Source organism: Helicoverpa armigera, chromosome 18 (genome assembly GCF_030705265.1).
Source record: "Helicoverpa armigera isolate CAAS_96S chromosome 18, ASM3070526v1, whole genome shotgun sequence".
Taxonomy (NCBI): Eukaryota; Metazoa; Arthropoda; class Insecta; order Lepidoptera; family Noctuidae; genus Helicoverpa; species Helicoverpa armigera.
Genome location: NC_087137.1, coordinates 10,458,609 through 10,477,743, shown reverse-complemented (window position 1 = coordinate 10,477,743; position 19,135 = coordinate 10,458,609). Strand labels below are relative to the sequence as shown.

The following is a 19,135-nucleotide window of genomic DNA, read 5'->3' as shown; positions in this document are numbered from 1 at the left end:
TGTAGTTTTATTTTTACATACCAAGTTTTTATGTTCACGATATGCACTGGTTACATGGTTGAATAATACAAAATTTATTGGTTGTCCAGTTTATTATGGTATAAGTTTTAACATACACATCAACAATCAAATGTTATATTTACTATACAAATACAAGAAAAATTGTATATACCGAACCTGTATTTTCAATATGGCCACAAAGATTTTTCAAATTAGAGATTTAACATCTAATAACATTAAAAATTGTCATTTACCTATAAACTATAAAATAATATCTTTACATTTTGAGTTCATCATAATTTTGGTAAAAAGTGGTCCATTGCTGCAGGAATGAGCAGTTCTAGGGACAAAACTGCTTGTTGTATGGCGACTATAAAATACACAGGTACAAGCTATTCTTCTATCTAGGTAGATCTGAGCATGGTCAACATACACACAGTTAGCATTATGTAAATAAAAATCCCGTTTTTATATGAAAATCATCGGAATTTGGATGAATCACAGATATGGCATATGACAGAATACATTTTGGATGCGTGCTGCCGGCTGCACTTCTGGTTTGTATGTATTTACATGAAATCGTTTTGCATCGAAGCGGCAGCAGTACGTGCAGTCGCTCTTATACATATATCGACCGATTTGCCGGCCAGTCGGCAGTTGCAATCGGCAGCCAGCTTTCAAAGCACACCTTCATAATAACAAATAGTAGTTATTATAAATAGTAAACAGCTACATCAATAACGAACACTAATGTTCCATGACTAATTCGTATTATTATCTAAATTAACTACATACATATTTATATAATTTTCTACACATAACTTGTTTTGCATGGGCAAACATTCTACACAACAATAAATTACTAGATAAGCCTTTCAAACATCACCCACATACTTTGAGTACTAAATTTTAATACTCAAAGCTTATATTGCACACAATACAAGTTTAAATAATCACAGAATCATTTTGTCCATCTTCCTCTGAGAAGATTTACAACCACCACATTTTCAAATGACTAAAAGTTATACATTTAAAATGAAAAATTCCATAAGCACATGAACATTATAATTTATAAGAAGTTATTTTTCATAACTTTTTCTGACGTTCCGTTAACTTATGAGTTATCGAAAATCATCACAGTATATATTTTATGCTGTCATTACATATCTTTACATTTGTAAATATTTATTATATGTATAAAAAATGCTGTATAATTATTATGTCATTGATTTGATATTCCTGGGGCAAGTTGCAAAATCCAGGAGGTTCTCCTTCATAAAAAATTATAAATCACATATATTTTTTTGAATTCATCTTACAGACTAAAATACTTTTAAAATAAGTCAAACTCATCACATTTATTCCAATGATTGTGCTACTATACAAATTAAAACAAAACAGATAAAATATTTTTCTATAAAAATAATTTAATATCTGAACACATTCTTTTTAAGAGTACTTTTTAGAGTAATTTGGCTTTTATATCAGGTCTCATAGTGTTTTGGGACTGATGAAGATATTAATAAAAAAAATAAGTAAATAAGTACCAATTGCAGGTGAAAAAGTCCCTTAGTTCATAAAATATTTACACTACTCCATTAAATATTTGTCATAGAGAATGCATATTGCTTATGGCAAATACAAAATCCCAATTCTATGTATTGAGATTTATGTACTACATAATATATTACTAGTAGGAGGTATAAGTCACACCTGTACATAGATGGGTACAGGTACGGGGGCTGTGGGCCTGCGGTCCAGGTGCACCCTATTCCGCATCAGCTTGAGACTGTTTTCTGTCACCTTCATGCAGCCTCGGACTAGCAGTCCTTCCAATTTTGGACTGTGATTTGCTAAGGCCCTGTAATAATATAAAAAGTTTTGTAAGTAAATAGCGGTAAAATACATTATAAATATACATTTTATGTTGGTGCTCATGTTTTAAACATCAGAATGTCTATGAGGGGTGTCTGTTAACTTACAACCTTTACGAACACTAATGAGGTCAAACAAAATAAATGCCTATTGCTTTTTGGGTATGCAGAAGAAACTATGGCATTACAGACTTTGGAAGATATCAATTAACAATAATGGTGAAAATATAATTTTTTTTTTTTTTATACTTACTTTACACCTTTATCTGAGATTTCAGTACATCCACTGAGATTTAGAAGCTTCAATGATGTACTGTACTTGGCGAGCGCATACAGGCACTTATCAGAGACCTGCTTGTTGCCCTCTAGGTTTAAAGTTTTCAAATGTCGGAACTTCTTCACAAATATCAAAATACAGCTCTCCGAGATAGAAATGCAGTAGGATAGGTCTACGTCTTCTAGCGAGCACTGGTGTAGAGCGAGCGCCTCCATGGCCCCTGTCGTCAGCCACGCACATCGCGCCAATTTCAATGTTAGCAAGTTATTACAGTATAGTATGACGGGCTGGAGACATTTCGCAGACAAGTTCTTGCACTGACTCAAGTTCAAATGCACCAATTTCTGGTTCCTCATCAACATTGGCATTAAATCATTGTCTGTGATAGATCCGCATCGACTCAAGTTCAACACCGTCAGTCTAGTACAAGTAGTTGAGAGAACCTGAAAAAAATATTTGTTTTGATCATTCTTTCTACCAGAATAAGGGTTAAATTACTACGAACAGATTACTTACATTAAACGTGTGCGGCGAAAATCCCTTGTTCATCAGTTTCAACGATTTTAACTTAGCAAAGTACATATTTATGATTTGTAAGCAGGTTTTTGAAACACAACGAAAATTGAAACAGTCTTTAAGGCTTAAATTTGGTAAAACCTTTGATACTAATATGTCTTCCCAATATAGATCGAACAATTGTGTTTTCCTCTTCATGTTTGTTTTGTTTTTTTGTGAAAATTGATTTAAAAAGAAGTCGTAATTTCGTCAATAACACAGACTTCAGCTGACGACCAAACACAAACTGTTTTGTGTTTTTTGGCATAACATTATGGTTTTCTCTTTCTAAAGTTCTATTAAAGAAAGAGGCAGGCATAACAATGAAACGGAATATTAACGCTAGGGGATTTTTTATTGACATTGACGTTCCTGAAGGGGACTGAAGTACGTTTAGATTTTACTTTGGAATTACAAACTTCATCATAACACGAAGCGTTTAGTTTCTCAATAATATTAATCGTTTCTTATTCTAATTTCCTAATTCATGATTGTCTTAAGCTTCAAAGAGGAAAAGCTACTTTCTTTAGACCAAATTATTTCATTAATGTATCCTGGGAAAGCCAGGGGCCCGATTCTCCTAATTTAATAATATCGAAATTTAATAGAAATTGAATCGCAATAGCAGTTTCAACCATATCGGGCATTCTGCTACTAATATAAGACCAATCGTATTCTAACGACATTCGATTGGTTTGCGAATGGTCTGCTATTTTAGTGATTTTTGTTTATACGGTAGTTTGCTCTACAATCATATTGAAATCATAATTCATTTGCAGACAAAATGATTCATTATTAAATGACAAAAAAGGATAAAAACGTTTATTTCAAAGAAAAAAATTCGGAATGCCACATACGCTTCAATCGTATTGAGTTGTGATTGGATCTCAGTCGATTGTGAATCGTATGTCGCTTACGTAAAATTAGGAGAATCAGGCCCCAGTTACCGTATATAAAGAACTTTTAATTCGCGTGCTTTTGTTAAAAATAAACGTTAGGTACATACTATTATATAACTTTAACTTACTAGTTACTTCTGGCTTATTGCCATTTTTACAATACAGGCACGTGTACTTTCAACAATAAACAAAATTGCATGTTAGATGGCGCGAAATAAGACGTTGCAGGCTGCCGTTTACAATGTAACGATGAAGGATCAACAAGACGCTGAAAGTGCACTAATTCCTAACCATTAGTGTAGCAAGCAGTTATTTGGGTACCTGATAATATACCATTTGCGGCGGGATGTGTTATGTGAATAGCTACACAGAATACATGGGTGCTCTGTGGTTTACGGTGATGACCTGTCATTACAATGATTTTTCTTTCTGTTATATGATTAAAAAATATAAATCGTCTCTATTGTAAACTGTTTTACATGGCAAATGGTAGGTAATTTACATTCGTAAAGACATTGTCCCTATTCCCAGCCTGCCTGATTTTAAATATGGGTCTAGGCAGCTTGTTAATACCTACATTCCATTGGTTAAGGTAGTTAAAATAAAGGTAAACGATCTTAATATGACTTTTTACATAAATGCATATTAAAAAATAAACTTCTGCATAAAACAAGAATTCAATTGATTAAGTGGCAATCATTATTTAGCTGTATTTAATTTTTAAGGTGAGTTTTTATATAAAGAGTCATATATCATGATTATATTTACCTTTTTTTAAGTGCCTATAGTTAATAATCTAACTTCTAAATTAATTTTTGTTTGATCTTTTTGTAAATTCGAAATCGATTACAATTTCTTAAGTTATCATATTTATCATCGTTGCGTCTAGGGCTAATACACAGGTAGAACTAGGTTCCTAGGTAACTATGTTTTCGGAAGATTTTTTTCTTAGTAAACGCTTATTGCCTTATTCATGAGATGTGGCGAGATTTCCGTAGTTCGTGGAACCGTATCTTGGCCTCTCGTGCGTCAGATCAAGTTATGATTTATTGATGATCCTGGTACAGATGAATCCTGTTAATCATGATTAAATAAATAGAAAATAAAACTAGTGTCATTATCACGTAGATTCTATTCCAAAAAGGAAATAATGTCAGAACTGCCCTTGCCGTGCACTCTAAGATAAAAATAAAACGGATTAGGTAGGTAAGTACCTCAGTCCTTCTATAATAACTTCGAGAGATTTGCATCTTTATTTTAAGAGATGATGATGATTAAACTTAATTGAGCAGGTACCTAAAACAGCAATCTATGAGGTTATTGAAAATAAGTGATGTAGGTAAGTATGACTTAACTATTCTTTTGTGGTACAGGCAGATAGAAAACTTTTATAATTGTTTAAAAATAAATATGGTTTAGACGGCTAATGGGCGTTTCGTTTCGTCTTTTCGAGTCATCTTTGAATCTAGCCTAGATAGATGATCTATTTCACAATCAGAAAGAATCTGTAAGTATGTGCACACAAATGTCGTAGAAAGCGGAAATCGTCTAACCAGTGTCAGATCGACTATAGATCGAGGATTCGTACTTAGGTACATACAAGTCTTACCTAGGGGTATCGAGTTGCCAGGGTAAGTGAGGAGGTTAGATAGGCAGTTGCTCCTTTTAAAACACTAGTATCCAGCTACATCCGGTTGGACTGGAAACCGGCCTCAACATAGTTGAGAAAAGGCTAAGCATGATGAATTAGATAAAGTGTTTGCTAGCGACTGTACTAAAACAAGCAAGTATGTGATAGGTTTACAACAAATGTAATTTATATGTTACGAGCAGTTGTTCGTGAATCAATGTTTTGTGCATAGTCGTCTGTGCAACTGCTGCAGTTGTGTCTGACAGTAAGTATCTGTTAATACTATGCAATTGTGCTATTTTATTTACATATCTTCTGATAAAAATAACTCATCTTTAGTATTTTCCTACTAAACTGTACTTAAATAAAGCGATTTTGGTAAATGTGTGGTAATAATCAAACGTTCTTTACAAAGGAAGAGGACTTAGCTTACTTAAGCTTTCGGGTTTAGAAAATTGTAGACGAATATAATTGTAAAATCTAATATGATGTATATGTTGCGTTCAGAGGTTTTGTTAGACCTTTCAGTTTCTCAAAATGACGTAAATAAAATGTATGGTTTTAGGAATTGCTAAAAGCTAGATTTTGAACAAACAAACCTTAAATAGAAGTTTCATATAAACACCAGATGCCACTATTGGTGTACATAGCCTGCCTCCTTGTGGTGTGCGCATGCGCGTACCTGTGGGTGCTGGAGCGGCGCGCGCGCAGCAAGTTCGCGGGCATCCCGACGTACCCGCTGCTGCCGTTCATTGGCAACGTACACCAGGTGCTGGGGGATGGTAGACGTATGTATGCTATAACTTAGTTAATTTGAAAGACCGTTAGAGTACTTGCTTGCAGACTGCAAACTTTTAGTCAGCCGATGATTTGATCGGGCTCATCAATCAGTGTGGAAATGGATGGTAATACAAAAATCTGTGGCAATACGCAAAAAACAATGATAACAACGATTTGTTTAAGTTCTCATTTTTTCATTAATTTTTTTCCATCCATCGGGCCAACTGTAAATATGTTACGTGTTTAATCCCATTCAACTTCATACTGATTTATGAGCCGAAACCAGCTATCGGCTGACTAAAAGTTTGTCGTGTGCACTTATTCTTAGTGTGATTTGAATTTTGATTCAATTAGCATGATTAATAATGAATCTTTGTTTTTCAGAGGTATTCCAGCACATGGACAGGATATCTCGAATATGTGATGACAACATGTCACCGTTCGTGGTGTGGCTCGGACCCTGCTCTATACTGGGTAACTAACTAAAGAATACTTGTGTATCGACAACTTGATGAGCAATGCAGTTGTGGGTTTAAGTAACGTGATGATTAGCTATCATCCCTTCTCTGAGAAAAGCCTATGCTCTGCATTAGGACAAAAATGCCTTTGTGTCTACGTAAAGAGGGTGTTTTTAGTACCATTTACATCGGCTCGGACTGGACGACGCAAAACGAGCTGTTTGCACTGCTGATCGGCGATAAATCTAGACTAGAGTGTTGATACGCCTTCGATTTAGCCGATTCCGTGTCGATAAATGTGTGGGGATCCTAAAAAGATGATGATTAATGGTGTCTTCTTCTTTCTTCATCACTATGGGTCGCATACGTCTGCAATGATATGTTTTTAATTATTGCGAGACATTAATCATTCAAAATTCAAATGTATCGTTCGTGTAAAACGAAGTATCTGGATCTAATACCCGCCTTGTATTATGTATGTTTTGCACACAGTGACGCACGACCCTGACGATGTGAAGAGCATCACGAACGCGTTTGTTGAGAAGCCGTACTACTACAGCTTCGGCAGAATCTGGCTCGGAGACGGACTGGTCACGGCTCCTGGTGAGAATCATTATACTTTGTTTTATGACAATCCAGCTTTTGCCAATCGTGGCACATCAGGAAAATTATTGTATCTAAATCGTGACCACCTCTGAAGGGGGAAGTCGGAAGTCAAGGGCTGTGACATTCATGTGAAATAAGATGTCCCTAAGTTAATTTGAAGAGAACAGCAGAAGTAGGCATCGTGATTATTAAATAAGATTTATGGCGTAAATACTTCTGACGAAAAACTCCTTCTTAAGTTTTCTAGCTTCATTTTATAATTGATTCAGCCATTCCCAGTAAAAAGCATACCGAAATCATCAGCATATAATAGTGCCCTTTTTCGTGTCGAAGGTGTGGTATGGAAGCACAACATAAAGAAGTTAGCAGGAACGTTCACCAGCTCCGTAGTGGATGGATACCTCGAGATTTTCAACGCCCAGGCTCAAAGACTGGTGGAGAACCTTAAAACAGAAGTGGGGAAGGGACCCTTTGATGTGATACATAAGTACCTTGCTTATACCACGTTGGAGACCATTTGCCGTGAGTTTCATTTAAATTACAACTTTGTCTTATATTGAAATTGTTTTGATGACTAGAATTTTGAACCTTTATGACGATGACAATACATATTTCATTCAAACATCTAGTAAATCTACTATATATACTAAACAATAACTTTAAAGTAATAACTTTAGTAGGTAATACATAGATAGACGAATAAGCTTGTCCAGTCTTACACACAGATGTTTCGTAATTATACTTATGTGCTCGAAAAATCAATAGGTAGATACTTAAGTCCTTAATCTGATAACAAAACATTTGACATGAGGATTCATTAAAAACCCCTTGAAAGTCCTTCTTATAATAAAATTTTGTCCATCAGAAACCGCTCTGGGCGTATCCATGATATCAGAGAGCATAGTGACGACGGAGTACTATGATGCATTCAACCGGTGCCTGGAGCTGATCATCATGCGAGCAATGAACGTGCTGGTGCATTCTGATTGCATCTACAGGCTCACTCCGTCGTACAGGGAGCTGGTCAAGTGCGTTGCAGTTCTGCATAACGTGTCTGATACAGTGAGTGAGGCATTTTCAAAAGAATAATGAGAATTATTTTCATGATACATACATTGTTACAGTGCATATTTTATTGCAACAGGTGATGAAAAAGAGAAAACAAGAACAGAAAGACACAAAGAAAAGTAACAAGACAGAAAATAATAATAGCGGTAAGGATTCTTGCATTTTAAACATTAACAAAATTACTGATTTCTTTCTAAATATTACAAAAATAGTTGATGACAAGATACCAATAGAAAATCTTTATTTTCATAACAGTCATTTCGTGTATGAATTAGCACAAAACACTAGAAGCTAATAAGAACAACCTTCAGCCTCAGCAGCAAAGTTCAAAGCATTCCTGGACATCTTGCTGGAGCTGCACGAAACAGACGCGACCCTCACGGAGCAGCAGGTCAGGTCTGAGGTGGACACCATCATCGTGGGCGGCCAGGAGACGGTCGCCTCCACGCTGTTCTACACCATGCTGATGCTGGGCTCCAAGCCCAGGGTACAGGACAAGATGTATGCGGAGTAAGTTTATACTGATCTTGATTTTAAATACTGCGGCATTGTGTATCTTTTTGTCTTCTTTGGACGAGAAATCTCGCAAACTGTTGAGTTGTGCTCATTACATACTGTAAAAGGTAATCAATAGCTCTTCTTGGCAGTCCGTTAAAAGAGACACATCATATAGGATGATTCCCATCGTTGAATTGTTCTAAGGGTATGAGTGATTCTTCTTCTAGATAAAGTTATCATACTTCTAAAAAAAATCCTAGAAGTGAGTGAGAATCTATCGGGATGTCTTTGAATATGTCCCCAGGTTGAGGAGTATATTCGGCGACAGCAGCAGCCCGGTCAGCAAGGAGGACCTCTCCCGCATGGTGTACTGCGAGGCCATCATCAACGAGACACTGCGACTGTATCCGCCCGTGCCTGGCGTGCTGCGGTATGCCGACAGGGACCTGCCTCTTAGTATGTGCTAAGTAATCTTCTTGATGTTCACATACAGAAACTTTAACCGCACCCGCACACTGCCAACTCGCAGTCTCACGATAGTTTGTTTGGGCTCATAAATCAGTATGGAAAAGATCGCACAGAACAACGATCAGATATCTAGCTTCTACGACTAAAAATTTTGATGGGATTCAGGTGAACTATTAAATGTTATTCGATCGGATTGAAAATTTCTTATTCACATTGGAAAGGATGTCTTTTCTTAAGAAGAATTTGAGACATTTTGAAGTCGAGGTAAGAAGACGTGGATGGTTGCACCGTATATTCAGAAACATTTAATAGAGTTAGGAGCTATGCGAAAGGAATAAAACAGTTATTTAAAGTGTCGTGCTAATCAAGGGTAACACTCCAATACTTTCTTTACTAAATTATATCCTGACTACTTAACTAATATATTTTGCTGTAGAATCATACACGATCCCGAAAGGCACAGCTATTGCTATTAACGCGTGGGGTGCGGGCCGCTCGGAGCGCGTTTGGGGTCCTGACGCTAAGGAGTATCGTCCTGAACGTTGGCTGGAAGACCAGGGTCCTGGGCAGCCTGGTGCCTTCCTTGCCTTCAGCTACGGCAGGCGAGCTTGTATTGGTAAGTTGTTTATCAGTGTCCTTTCAATTTTTTTTGTGGTTGGCGCAGCATGTGTTTTGCTTCCTTACTTTTGACTGATGTCATCTTACAAGTTTCATTATTTCCAGCCATATCGTCTTTCACGAATATCCATGCTTTCTTTGGTCGTCCTATCGTCCCCTATATTCATGTACCTGATCACCTTTTAATATAGGTTTATGACATTCCATATATGAGACTCGTAACTGGAGAGGAACATAACAGTTATGTAACATAAGTCTATAATAATAGAATTGTAGTGTAATAAAGTGTCTATCATTACATTACCTACAAGAAACATTGTGTTTATAACAGGTTATAGTTAAGTAAATATCTAACAAAGAAGTGGATCATTTAAACATAATATTATAAATAGGCCTTCTTTTGCTATTCATTTATGTGTTTTTTTAATCCTATCACTGCTGATGGAAGAAAAAATATGCCTAAATAAAATTGAGATAAGGACAGCAGGATGGTGTTGGGGAGCTACAGTATCCTCGTATGACGTAGGCTTTATTTATCTGCAAGAATTTTCTCTGAGTTTCAAATATCTTAAATGCTTCATTAAATATTAATTATACCTTTTAACGAGTTTCATCAATCCAATCATAATAAATAATTATTAATATGACTAGTTATTAATATGATTGTATTTAATACTATTTGTTTTATTCCTTTTCATTCTTAAAATGTCCTTCTTATGATGTTTTTTAAAAAATAGGATATTAGCAGGTAAATGAATACTTACAGATGATTTTTATTACCCTCAATAATTTCAACCTCGATAATGACCATTTTACTTAATAGTTTAATAGTGCTAATAAAATGAATTGCTCAATAAAGGTTTTCATAGCCCACGGAAAAATAAAATGTACCTAACTACTTAACAGTAATCGGTTTCTATTAGGCTCATTGTAAAAGGTATTGTATGGACTTAATTTAATGATATTAAATATTATGGGATGGGATTATGGGATGTATGATGGACAATAATAAATAAGATAGTTTTCCTTAGAGCTACCTTACCGGCTTACTCGTGCTTTACTTGGAGCAACTCAAATTAGTTGCCTGGGCCTGATACCCTTTAGTAAGACTGGTTGTCAGACTTTCTTTTTTGACTACTCGTAAGAACTGCCAGAGAAATGGCAGCCGTGGTCCATCACGCCCTCCGAAACACGAAATCTTCACCCACCCACGGACGGAACAACCACGCCAAGCGTTGCTGAACCATAATCGATCGATCCGGCTTTGAGCCACGGGTTCTTAAGGGATACCAAATTTCTGTGCACTTACACATGTCTGTGCGTAACACAGACATATTTTTCGGCATTATAATACCTAAATTAACTACGAATTTTCTCTGTTCACCAGGTAAAAAATACGCGATGGCGTTACTAAAAACAGTGCTTGCTCACTGTGTTCGCGAGCTGGAGTTCGTGTCTGACCCCAGCAACTTGGAGCTGAAGGTGGACATAGCTCTGAGAGCCGTCGCTGGAAATCTCATACAAGTGAAGCTAAGGGAATGTAAATAAGGGCTTAGGGTGCATCCTGCGTGAGTGACTTGCGAACGCGACGAAGCAATCTGAGGCGAACTGTCAGATGTATTTAGTGTAAGTTATATAATGTTAAGTGTATTGAGATTGTTAGAGGTTTTCTGTGTAAATGTTTTAATTTCGTTTTATGTATTTTATGTAGATAACGCGCTATTTTACGTTGGCCACACATATCACAGGCTATATTTTATTTCTTTTAACTTTCATTTTCGACACAGAAGGAATTAGAGTTCAGAAAATCTACGAAATTAATAAAGAATAGATAAGTTACTCGATGGATGTAATTTTGAACTCCTAAATGGTGTTAGCAAGAATATACATATGTTGTTTTAAAAAGTCTAGAACTACTTTACTTTGTCCTAAGAAACTACATGTAATTATTTCAAAGTTTGTAATGGCGTCAATGTGATATAAGTTTAATAAATAACTTTTGAATAAACTGCTATTAAGTGAAATATTTAAGTTTCTGACACCTGAACAAGTGTAACCATCACGGAAGAAGGAAAGATGAGCGGAGGTGCCATAACGCAGGTTGGTCTGACGCCTTCTACTATGTCAACTACGTTCGGCTTGGGTGACAAGGAACCCTCGAGACCTCTGTCAAAGATTGGCGATTTGTTTTTTTTTTAATGGGCCCGATCTAAAGACGGTGTATCCTGTAATGTTCCTCGTGCCCCGAATACCCGCATTTTGGCTATGCTACTTTCCTAGGAGATTTTCTATTATGACATCTCCGCTCGTCATTTTGTTCTCCATGTCGGAGATTAGTACTTAAATAGTTTCTACGTCTATGGTATCCACATGGAATCAAGCTGAAGGTTTCCCGTATTGTTTCAAACTATGTAGACAAAGAGTACTATTTGATTGCTATGCCCAACTAATTTTCATAATAACTTTTCAAATTACTCATAATGTTATAGGACACCTATCAGTTACAATACAATACTTTGGCTTTTTTAAATATGAATACTAAGTACTTCACGAAAAAAAATATCTAGCAAATTCTAATTGTCTATGTATGCCAGCATCAATTTATAATGATGAGCTATCAATAAATTCATCTCATATTACCTAATACATTTATTCTGATAGCTTCATACTAAAATTATTGAACCGATTTAAAGGAAAGCAACACAGATAGTCTAAACCTTAAGAAAGGTCGTAGGTTACTTTCTATCAGGTTAAGGGAGTAGTTGCCTCGGGATGCGGGTAAAACTGCGGGGAACAGTTAGTAGTTTTATATTTCAGTATAATAAAAACCTACGCATCCCAATCTATATTTAGCCACTATTAGGACGGTTACGATTCCCGCGCAATCTCCTAATCGTTCCTAATCCTAATTGACAGCCGCCATTGTTGCTCGTTAGGCAACGGACACGGGTTTTTACAGCCTAATCACGGAGGAGGTTTTTCTACAGTTACAAATATTGTAAAAAGTAGGAGAATCTGATCATTAAAATGAAGGTACCTATGTATGTATTCTCAAATTAATTTAATTTTCATCTCACCTTACCACTGATGGCGGTCCAGTGGCGGTTTATTATTGCTAGATCAGAGCCGAAAAAGCTGAACAGTTAGTTATTAAAGCACTAATCTCCAACTGATTTGAAAAACGTGTTAGTCCATTTACACTATAGGTTACAATTTGGGATACGGATGAAACTGGTTTCGCTAGCTAGTATTTCCATATAAAGACATAGAAATTATGAAGCAACCCTGTAACATAGTGAATCTTCAACATTATTTCGACCAACCTAATTCTAACCAATGTTTAATTATTCGAATGCAACTGTAATGCGCTTGTCACCGCGGCTGTTGGCTTGTAATAGCACATGCAATGTAATCCACAGTTAGGCTCCAACTGACCGAATCCAGCCGTTTAGCACAGTTTGAATTTAGAACTATTTATTGGCGCCTCATTTGTTTTCAGCCAGTGCTAGTTAGGCTACGTATGTAACTTCATTTGAGGCACACAGACCTTCTTTATGATTTATTTGTTTATGGTCAAGTAATAATTTATGGTAGGTAATTCTGTACTTATCTCATTATGAACAGATATTAGGTTTCATTTTAAATCAAGTTTGAAATAATTAAATAATTTTATGCCCATTTTCGATCGATTGGATTTGAGTTATCATTCCACGAGCGTTTTTAGTGTACTAAAAAAAAATAAGTCTTGAAACCACATTTTTTAAATACGTCTGACCAAATTTTCCTCTACACAATTCATAATACATTTCACAAACAAATTCCTCTACATACAACTTAGTGGTCGATCAATCACGGTTAAGTTAACCTCAGTTAAGAGCAACCGCCAAAGAGCAGAGTTAACGATCCGTTAAATTGGCCACAGTTAGTGAACCAACGTGGTATAGAACCGGGTCAGTTAAGCGGCTTAACGTAGGATAGGTAATGGCTATTTCTAGGATGAAATATAGGCTGTAATATGAAGCTGCTAGACGTACTTTGGTGAGAAAAGGCAAGATTTCTATACTTATATCGGGTGGTTGAATTAAAGGCTGATGTTGGGTTTGAATAAAATACATATTATTTAAAAAATGATTGGTATTTCTTTTATTATGATAATATGTTACGGCTGAATTAGGTATGGTATTGGGCATAATATCAACCAAAAGGCCACCACGATCTCGGCGACACTCTCCTTCCGATTGTCCGCTATCGCCGCCTTAAAGGCTCCGAAACTACTGAACCGATTTGAAAAATTCTTTCACTTTTGTAAAGCTACACTCTTCGCGAGTAACGTAGGCTATATTTTATTCCGGTACGAGCAGTAGTTGCTACGGGACGCGGGACAAACCTCGGGAAAACGGCTTACTCAATTGCAACACAGTTTGGAAAAGGCTAGGCAGATGACATAAGATTATGTAGCTAGCTACTATCTATATACTTATACAGATGAAGTATTAGGCATGTAAACTAACAAAGGTTATTTGAACGTGCTAATTATAATTGCATTTGGGAAAATGTTTCGCAAGTCAGGTGCACCGCGCCGCAAATTCAACGCAAAATCGATTGCATACAAAATGCATAGCGGTCATGTAATTACTCAAATGCTTAGCTATTAGTGGGCACCATCATTATAGAAACGAATACTGTGGATAAACTAGGTTTTGTTCATGGTTTTTTTAATATTTTCTCGAAAATGCAAAAAAATTATAGTGTTAGGGTATACATGTTTTTACGAAAGCGTCTCGTCGCAAGCCATAGTTGTGTGTAAATGTCCAATTTTGGGGTAGGTACTATCAGTTTTTTACGTCTTAATTCTCTCAAGTGATCTCAACGATTGAGTTTTCACCTTCGAATGGTTGACATGTTCCATACTTTGGCATCGAAGTTTCGTCCAGCAATATGTCAACCACTTCCATTATAATGGTTCGTATCCAAAAATGTATTTTGAGATCGTTCTACCACTTCAGTGTCCACGATGCAGACACAATAGTTAAACAATCGGTGTGTATCACATATGACTGGGAAGTTATTAAGATACCTTTCCGTTAAAAAAATACTGCATGTCGATTCTATAAAATATCACAACTCACTTCGACATCACTCTCACTTCGACTTCGATCTAAAGGTAGAATTCCGTGGACGCGACAATAGTCAACCTGTATGGCACCGTTGCCGAGGCCCGTGACAGTCGCGCGCGGCCGACGAATTTCGTAAGCTGCTCGCGGCATTGTCAAAAATTTAATTCTGGTTTTACTAAAATTCTATAGATGTTATTAAGCGCTAGACCATGTTGAGAAGCGTACGGCCGCGAGCGGCTCACGAAATTCGTCGTGCGCGCGCGACTGTCGCGGCCCTCGGCAGCGGTGCCATACATTTTCATAGGTTGACTTTTGTCGCGCGCGGCTACGACAATCGCGACCCACGGAATTCTACCTTAAAGTTTCGTGATTGACATTGTCAAACTACACTAGCGCTTCACTATCGAGCGTGTTGACAAGTTGAACTAAATCAAAGTCGAGATTTTGACAGATCTGCCAAAATCTGTCTATCTATAGGGGAGGCAGGGGAGAGATGGGCAGTTGGGAGACATGATCAAATCAGAATAAAAGGGGGGTCCTTTTATTCTGATTTCTGATCATAGTTTTTTTTTGGGTAGTTTACGTTACCGACTGGTAACGGTGTTCATCCATAGACTATCTGTCATTTCTGTGAGTTGTCAAGAACAAACAGTCGTAAAAGTACTTAAATATTTTGTTGCGGTTTCGGATCGTTATAAAGAGAAAACTAATGAAAGGTATGTGTATTTTCTATTATTAATTATTGATTGTCAAAATCTCCAGTTACAATTATAGTAAGTCGATGCAATCCACACCTATTATACCTTTAGAAGAGAGTACTACAGCAATAGTTAATGGGCCCCACGTTTTTATTTTAGTCTAATATGACCGGGACCACCTACGTAGGTTGACAGGTAAGTAACTATTTTTATTTTCTAGTTTTCAGTGCACATAAGATAAAACCGTTTAACTTAAAAGTTTTTACCGATTTTTTTCATAAACTAAGTCAAAGTGTCCAATGCTCCCTATGGTAGGGAGGCTTGGACATACCATGTAATGTATAATTTGTAAATTTTGCTCTTCTTCGTCAGTGAAAATTTGTGAGGTTATAAATCTGCGCGAAAAATCCTTTATAGAATCTTGTTTCAGGTACCGTTGCCAACTTGATCTAGAGACTATTATATTTAAAATAGTGTTTAAATAAAGTTCTAAGTGTTTTAAAGTAATTAAGTGCCTACCTTTAACGATGGCTAGAATGTTTTTGCTTAAATCTTTATTAGAAGAAGCTCATGCTTTAGATAATTTAGAAAAGCGTCAACAATCTGCTAGAATTCGTAGTTTATCTTTATTAACTCGCGATGATGACTATGTGAGCATATATAGATTGTCAAAGGAGCTAATTGACCAACTGGAGTCTGATTTACTGCCCCTGATAAAGCCCACAAAACGTCGAGGCAAAGGACTTACAACTCGTGTAAAAGTAAGTATTGACACAGTTTATAGTTGAAAAATTGTAATCAAGCTCACAATAATAAGAAAAACACTTAGTTCTTAATAAGGAGTATTCCCTTTATGTGGTTTCCCCGCCAGCTGATATGTTTTCAAAAGACTCTGTACTTCAGTTATAATATTGGTATTCTCTTAAGCATGAAAATAACCAAATTGGTCTCAATTTTGTTTTCACTAAATCCAGATAAAGTAGGTATTACATTTTTTATTGATTTATTGTTTCACAGATACTATGTACTTTATCATTCTTGGCTAGTGGCAGTTACCAGAAGGTTATTAAAGAGGGCATCAGAACTTATTTATCGCAACCGTCTGCATCTTGTTGCATAAATGAAGTAGTGGAAGCTCTGAACAATCCGGCCGTAGTAAAAAAATATATAAGGTTTCCTCAAAATCAGCAAGAAAGGCAAATTTTAAAAGAAAGGTTAGTACCTAGATATAATATAATTTTAATATTATTATAATTAAACTGACCCTTTTATTTTTACAGTTGATCATGTTAGTGATTATTGTAAATTACAGGTTCTACAAAAGGTTTGGGTTTCCAGCCACCATAGGCTGTATTGATGGCACTCTGGTGGCAATGAAGAGACCAGCAGAGAACGAAGAACGGTTTTGCTCCAGGCAACGGGGTGAGCTAAATAAAACCGTTTAAATATCTCGTAATGTTGAAACTGATTGTAATTTTTAGGAAAGCTCTTTCATTATATCTAGCCGAATATAAGAAATGGCAATAAAAGTTGATAATGATCTGTAAAATCTGATTTTTTATGCAATAAATTGTGAAAAAGTGCCCATCCCTCCCCTACCTCCCCTAAAGTATGAAATGACATTACGAATCGAAGTGAAATGCGAGTTGTTGATCGAGTTTTATAGAATCGCAGTACTGATCAACTTTAAAAGCAGCATCATTCAAAAGTTAAATATTTTACTTACGTTATGTGTGTAGGACAGGACAGTCCAAAAGTCGAACATTATAGGTACTACTTTAACTTATCTAAGGTTATAATTTGCAAAACATCTAATAATTTGTAACATGTAATCATGCACGAGGGAAAGGTTAGCATTTCATGCAGCCGCTCAAATATTAATGATTCAATAGCCTTTAACCTAACTAGACTAGACCATGACTAAGGTGATTATGACAGTAAACGCCGCACTCTCAGTGGCTCATCACATCAATAGTACGAATAATAAAAGCATTAGGCTACAGTTTTTGTCTGAAGTAAGCACATAGTTCGTGTCAAACTAACGCAGAAACCATTATTGGGCATTATTTAGCACGTGCTTAGCTCGACTATTCCTTCAATTTTTTTATTTGATATCACAAAGGTCTCAGGATTTTCAGTTTTCTATTCTTCATACAGAGGCATGTATTGCTGTGGTGCCTGATGAAAAGTTTTTGTACATAATATTTGTACCAGTAGATCTATGAGGTTGCTAGTAAAAAAATATAATTTAATATTATTTGAATATGCTTAAAATATAATTTACTAAGTGGTATCTCTGAATACGGCATTTAGACATTAATAATTGCACCAGTCTTCGAATTTACGTGAAGGTATTAAAGCTTACTTCAGTACCAAAGTATAAGTGGTTCGGGTTAGTAATAATATTCATTTTGACGTACAAAGTCACCGTTTTAGCTTAGGTTTTGGAAACCTAACTTTTGTTGCTGTCAATTCACATTTATTATTTCGGCATTTACGTCTTTAACTTTTTTTCTATTTCGTTTATTAAATCCAGCTCTCATAATTGTACAAAAGAAAGTACGGATACTAAATTAACATAAATCACTCATTAGAATTACGAAAACAAAAAATAATGATTATATTACAGATACTTAAACTTTACACAGTTTCTACAATTTCATTTTAATTTTCAACCCTAAAAAAAGGTGCACAGGAATAAAAATAATCAGATAATTTAAAAAATAAACACCTTTAAACTTTCACAGTTGAAGTTTGAAAGTATTTCGTAATGTTACTTATAACGCTTCTTTCAAGTTTTCCTCTGCTGTATAATTTTCTTTATCTTCAACACTTAGAGAAAGGGGCTAAAATTATTACTTTTAGACCTTCGCATCTATAGAAAAAGTTCCAAGGTTTGCTTCATAAAAATTAAACTTCTTTATGGTATCTGATTTTAGTACAACTTTTGTATCTAAAAAAGAGGCCTGAATTCCCCTATTATTGCTTTCCTGCGGCGGTGACCAATATTTTACGTTTTGTTTAATAGATATAAGAATTTCCCATGTCTTGTGTGGGGTAATGTTAAAATACTATCTTACTTTAAAACCTTACTTTAAAAGGGAACTTGTTTATTGAAGATTTCAGTACAAGGAAATGATGCAGCTATTCATTCGTTTTTTGCCTGGATTTTGAGTCATAGTCCCGATAGTACTGTATAGCAACTACGCGCTACAGTACCCACTTAACCCATAGATCAGTTTAAAATCTAAAAAAAACGCTGTCTTTATTAGATTAAATGGAGATAACGTGGCAACACAATGCACTAATGCATTAATTTAGCTCCTTAGGTGCAATTTTTACTTTTAAATGACATACAATCTCATCACACTCGTAATATAAGGTCAAGTACATTATTTGACCCCACACACTTCTCGTAAAAAACAAAATATATGCACAAAGACACCAGCCTAAACAGTTTACCTAAATCTAGACATTAAAATAATTACAAAAGTACTTATAAAACTTTTTATAGCAATCAAATAGGTTACATAGTCTTACAGTTTACTGGACACTGGTATTAGTCAGTATTTGTCCGGGCGTGGTCGAG

The 19,135-nt window shown here is 35.8% G+C and overlaps 2 protein-coding genes across 2 annotated transcripts; one reads left to right on the top strand and one right to left on the bottom strand.

Annotated features, from left to right (window-relative positions):
* Nucleotides 1-73: 73 nt before the first annotated feature.
* On the bottom strand, nucleotides 74-3,024 carry LOC110379879 (F-box/LRR-repeat protein 15). Its single transcript, XM_021339694.3, has 3 exons — nucleotides 2,668-3,024; nucleotides 2,128-2,594; nucleotides 74-1,861 (listed from the first exon to the last, which is right to left on the bottom strand). Exons 1-3 carry the CDS (start codon nucleotides 2,863-2,865, stop codon nucleotides 1,708-1,710), a joined length of 819 nt encoding a protein of 272 aa, XP_021195369.1. The 5' UTR covers nucleotides 2,866-3,024; the 3' UTR covers nucleotides 74-1,707.
* A 2,412-nt stretch (nucleotides 3,025-5,436) lies between these two features.
* LOC110379870 (cytochrome P450 4c21) lies at nucleotides 5,437-11,331 on the top strand. The gene is made up of 11 exons (XM_064039224.1): nucleotides 5,437-5,500; nucleotides 5,864-6,023; nucleotides 6,400-6,489; nucleotides 6,966-7,076; nucleotides 7,413-7,601; nucleotides 7,945-8,141; nucleotides 8,224-8,305; nucleotides 8,465-8,657; nucleotides 8,950-9,101; nucleotides 9,550-9,729; nucleotides 11,119-11,331. Exons 2-11 carry the CDS (start codon nucleotides 5,864-5,866, stop codon nucleotides 11,277-11,279), a joined length of 1,515 nt encoding a protein of 504 aa, XP_063895294.1. The 5' UTR covers nucleotides 5,437-5,500; the 3' UTR covers nucleotides 11,280-11,331.
* The last annotated feature ends 7,804 nt before the right edge of the window (nucleotides 11,332-19,135 follow it).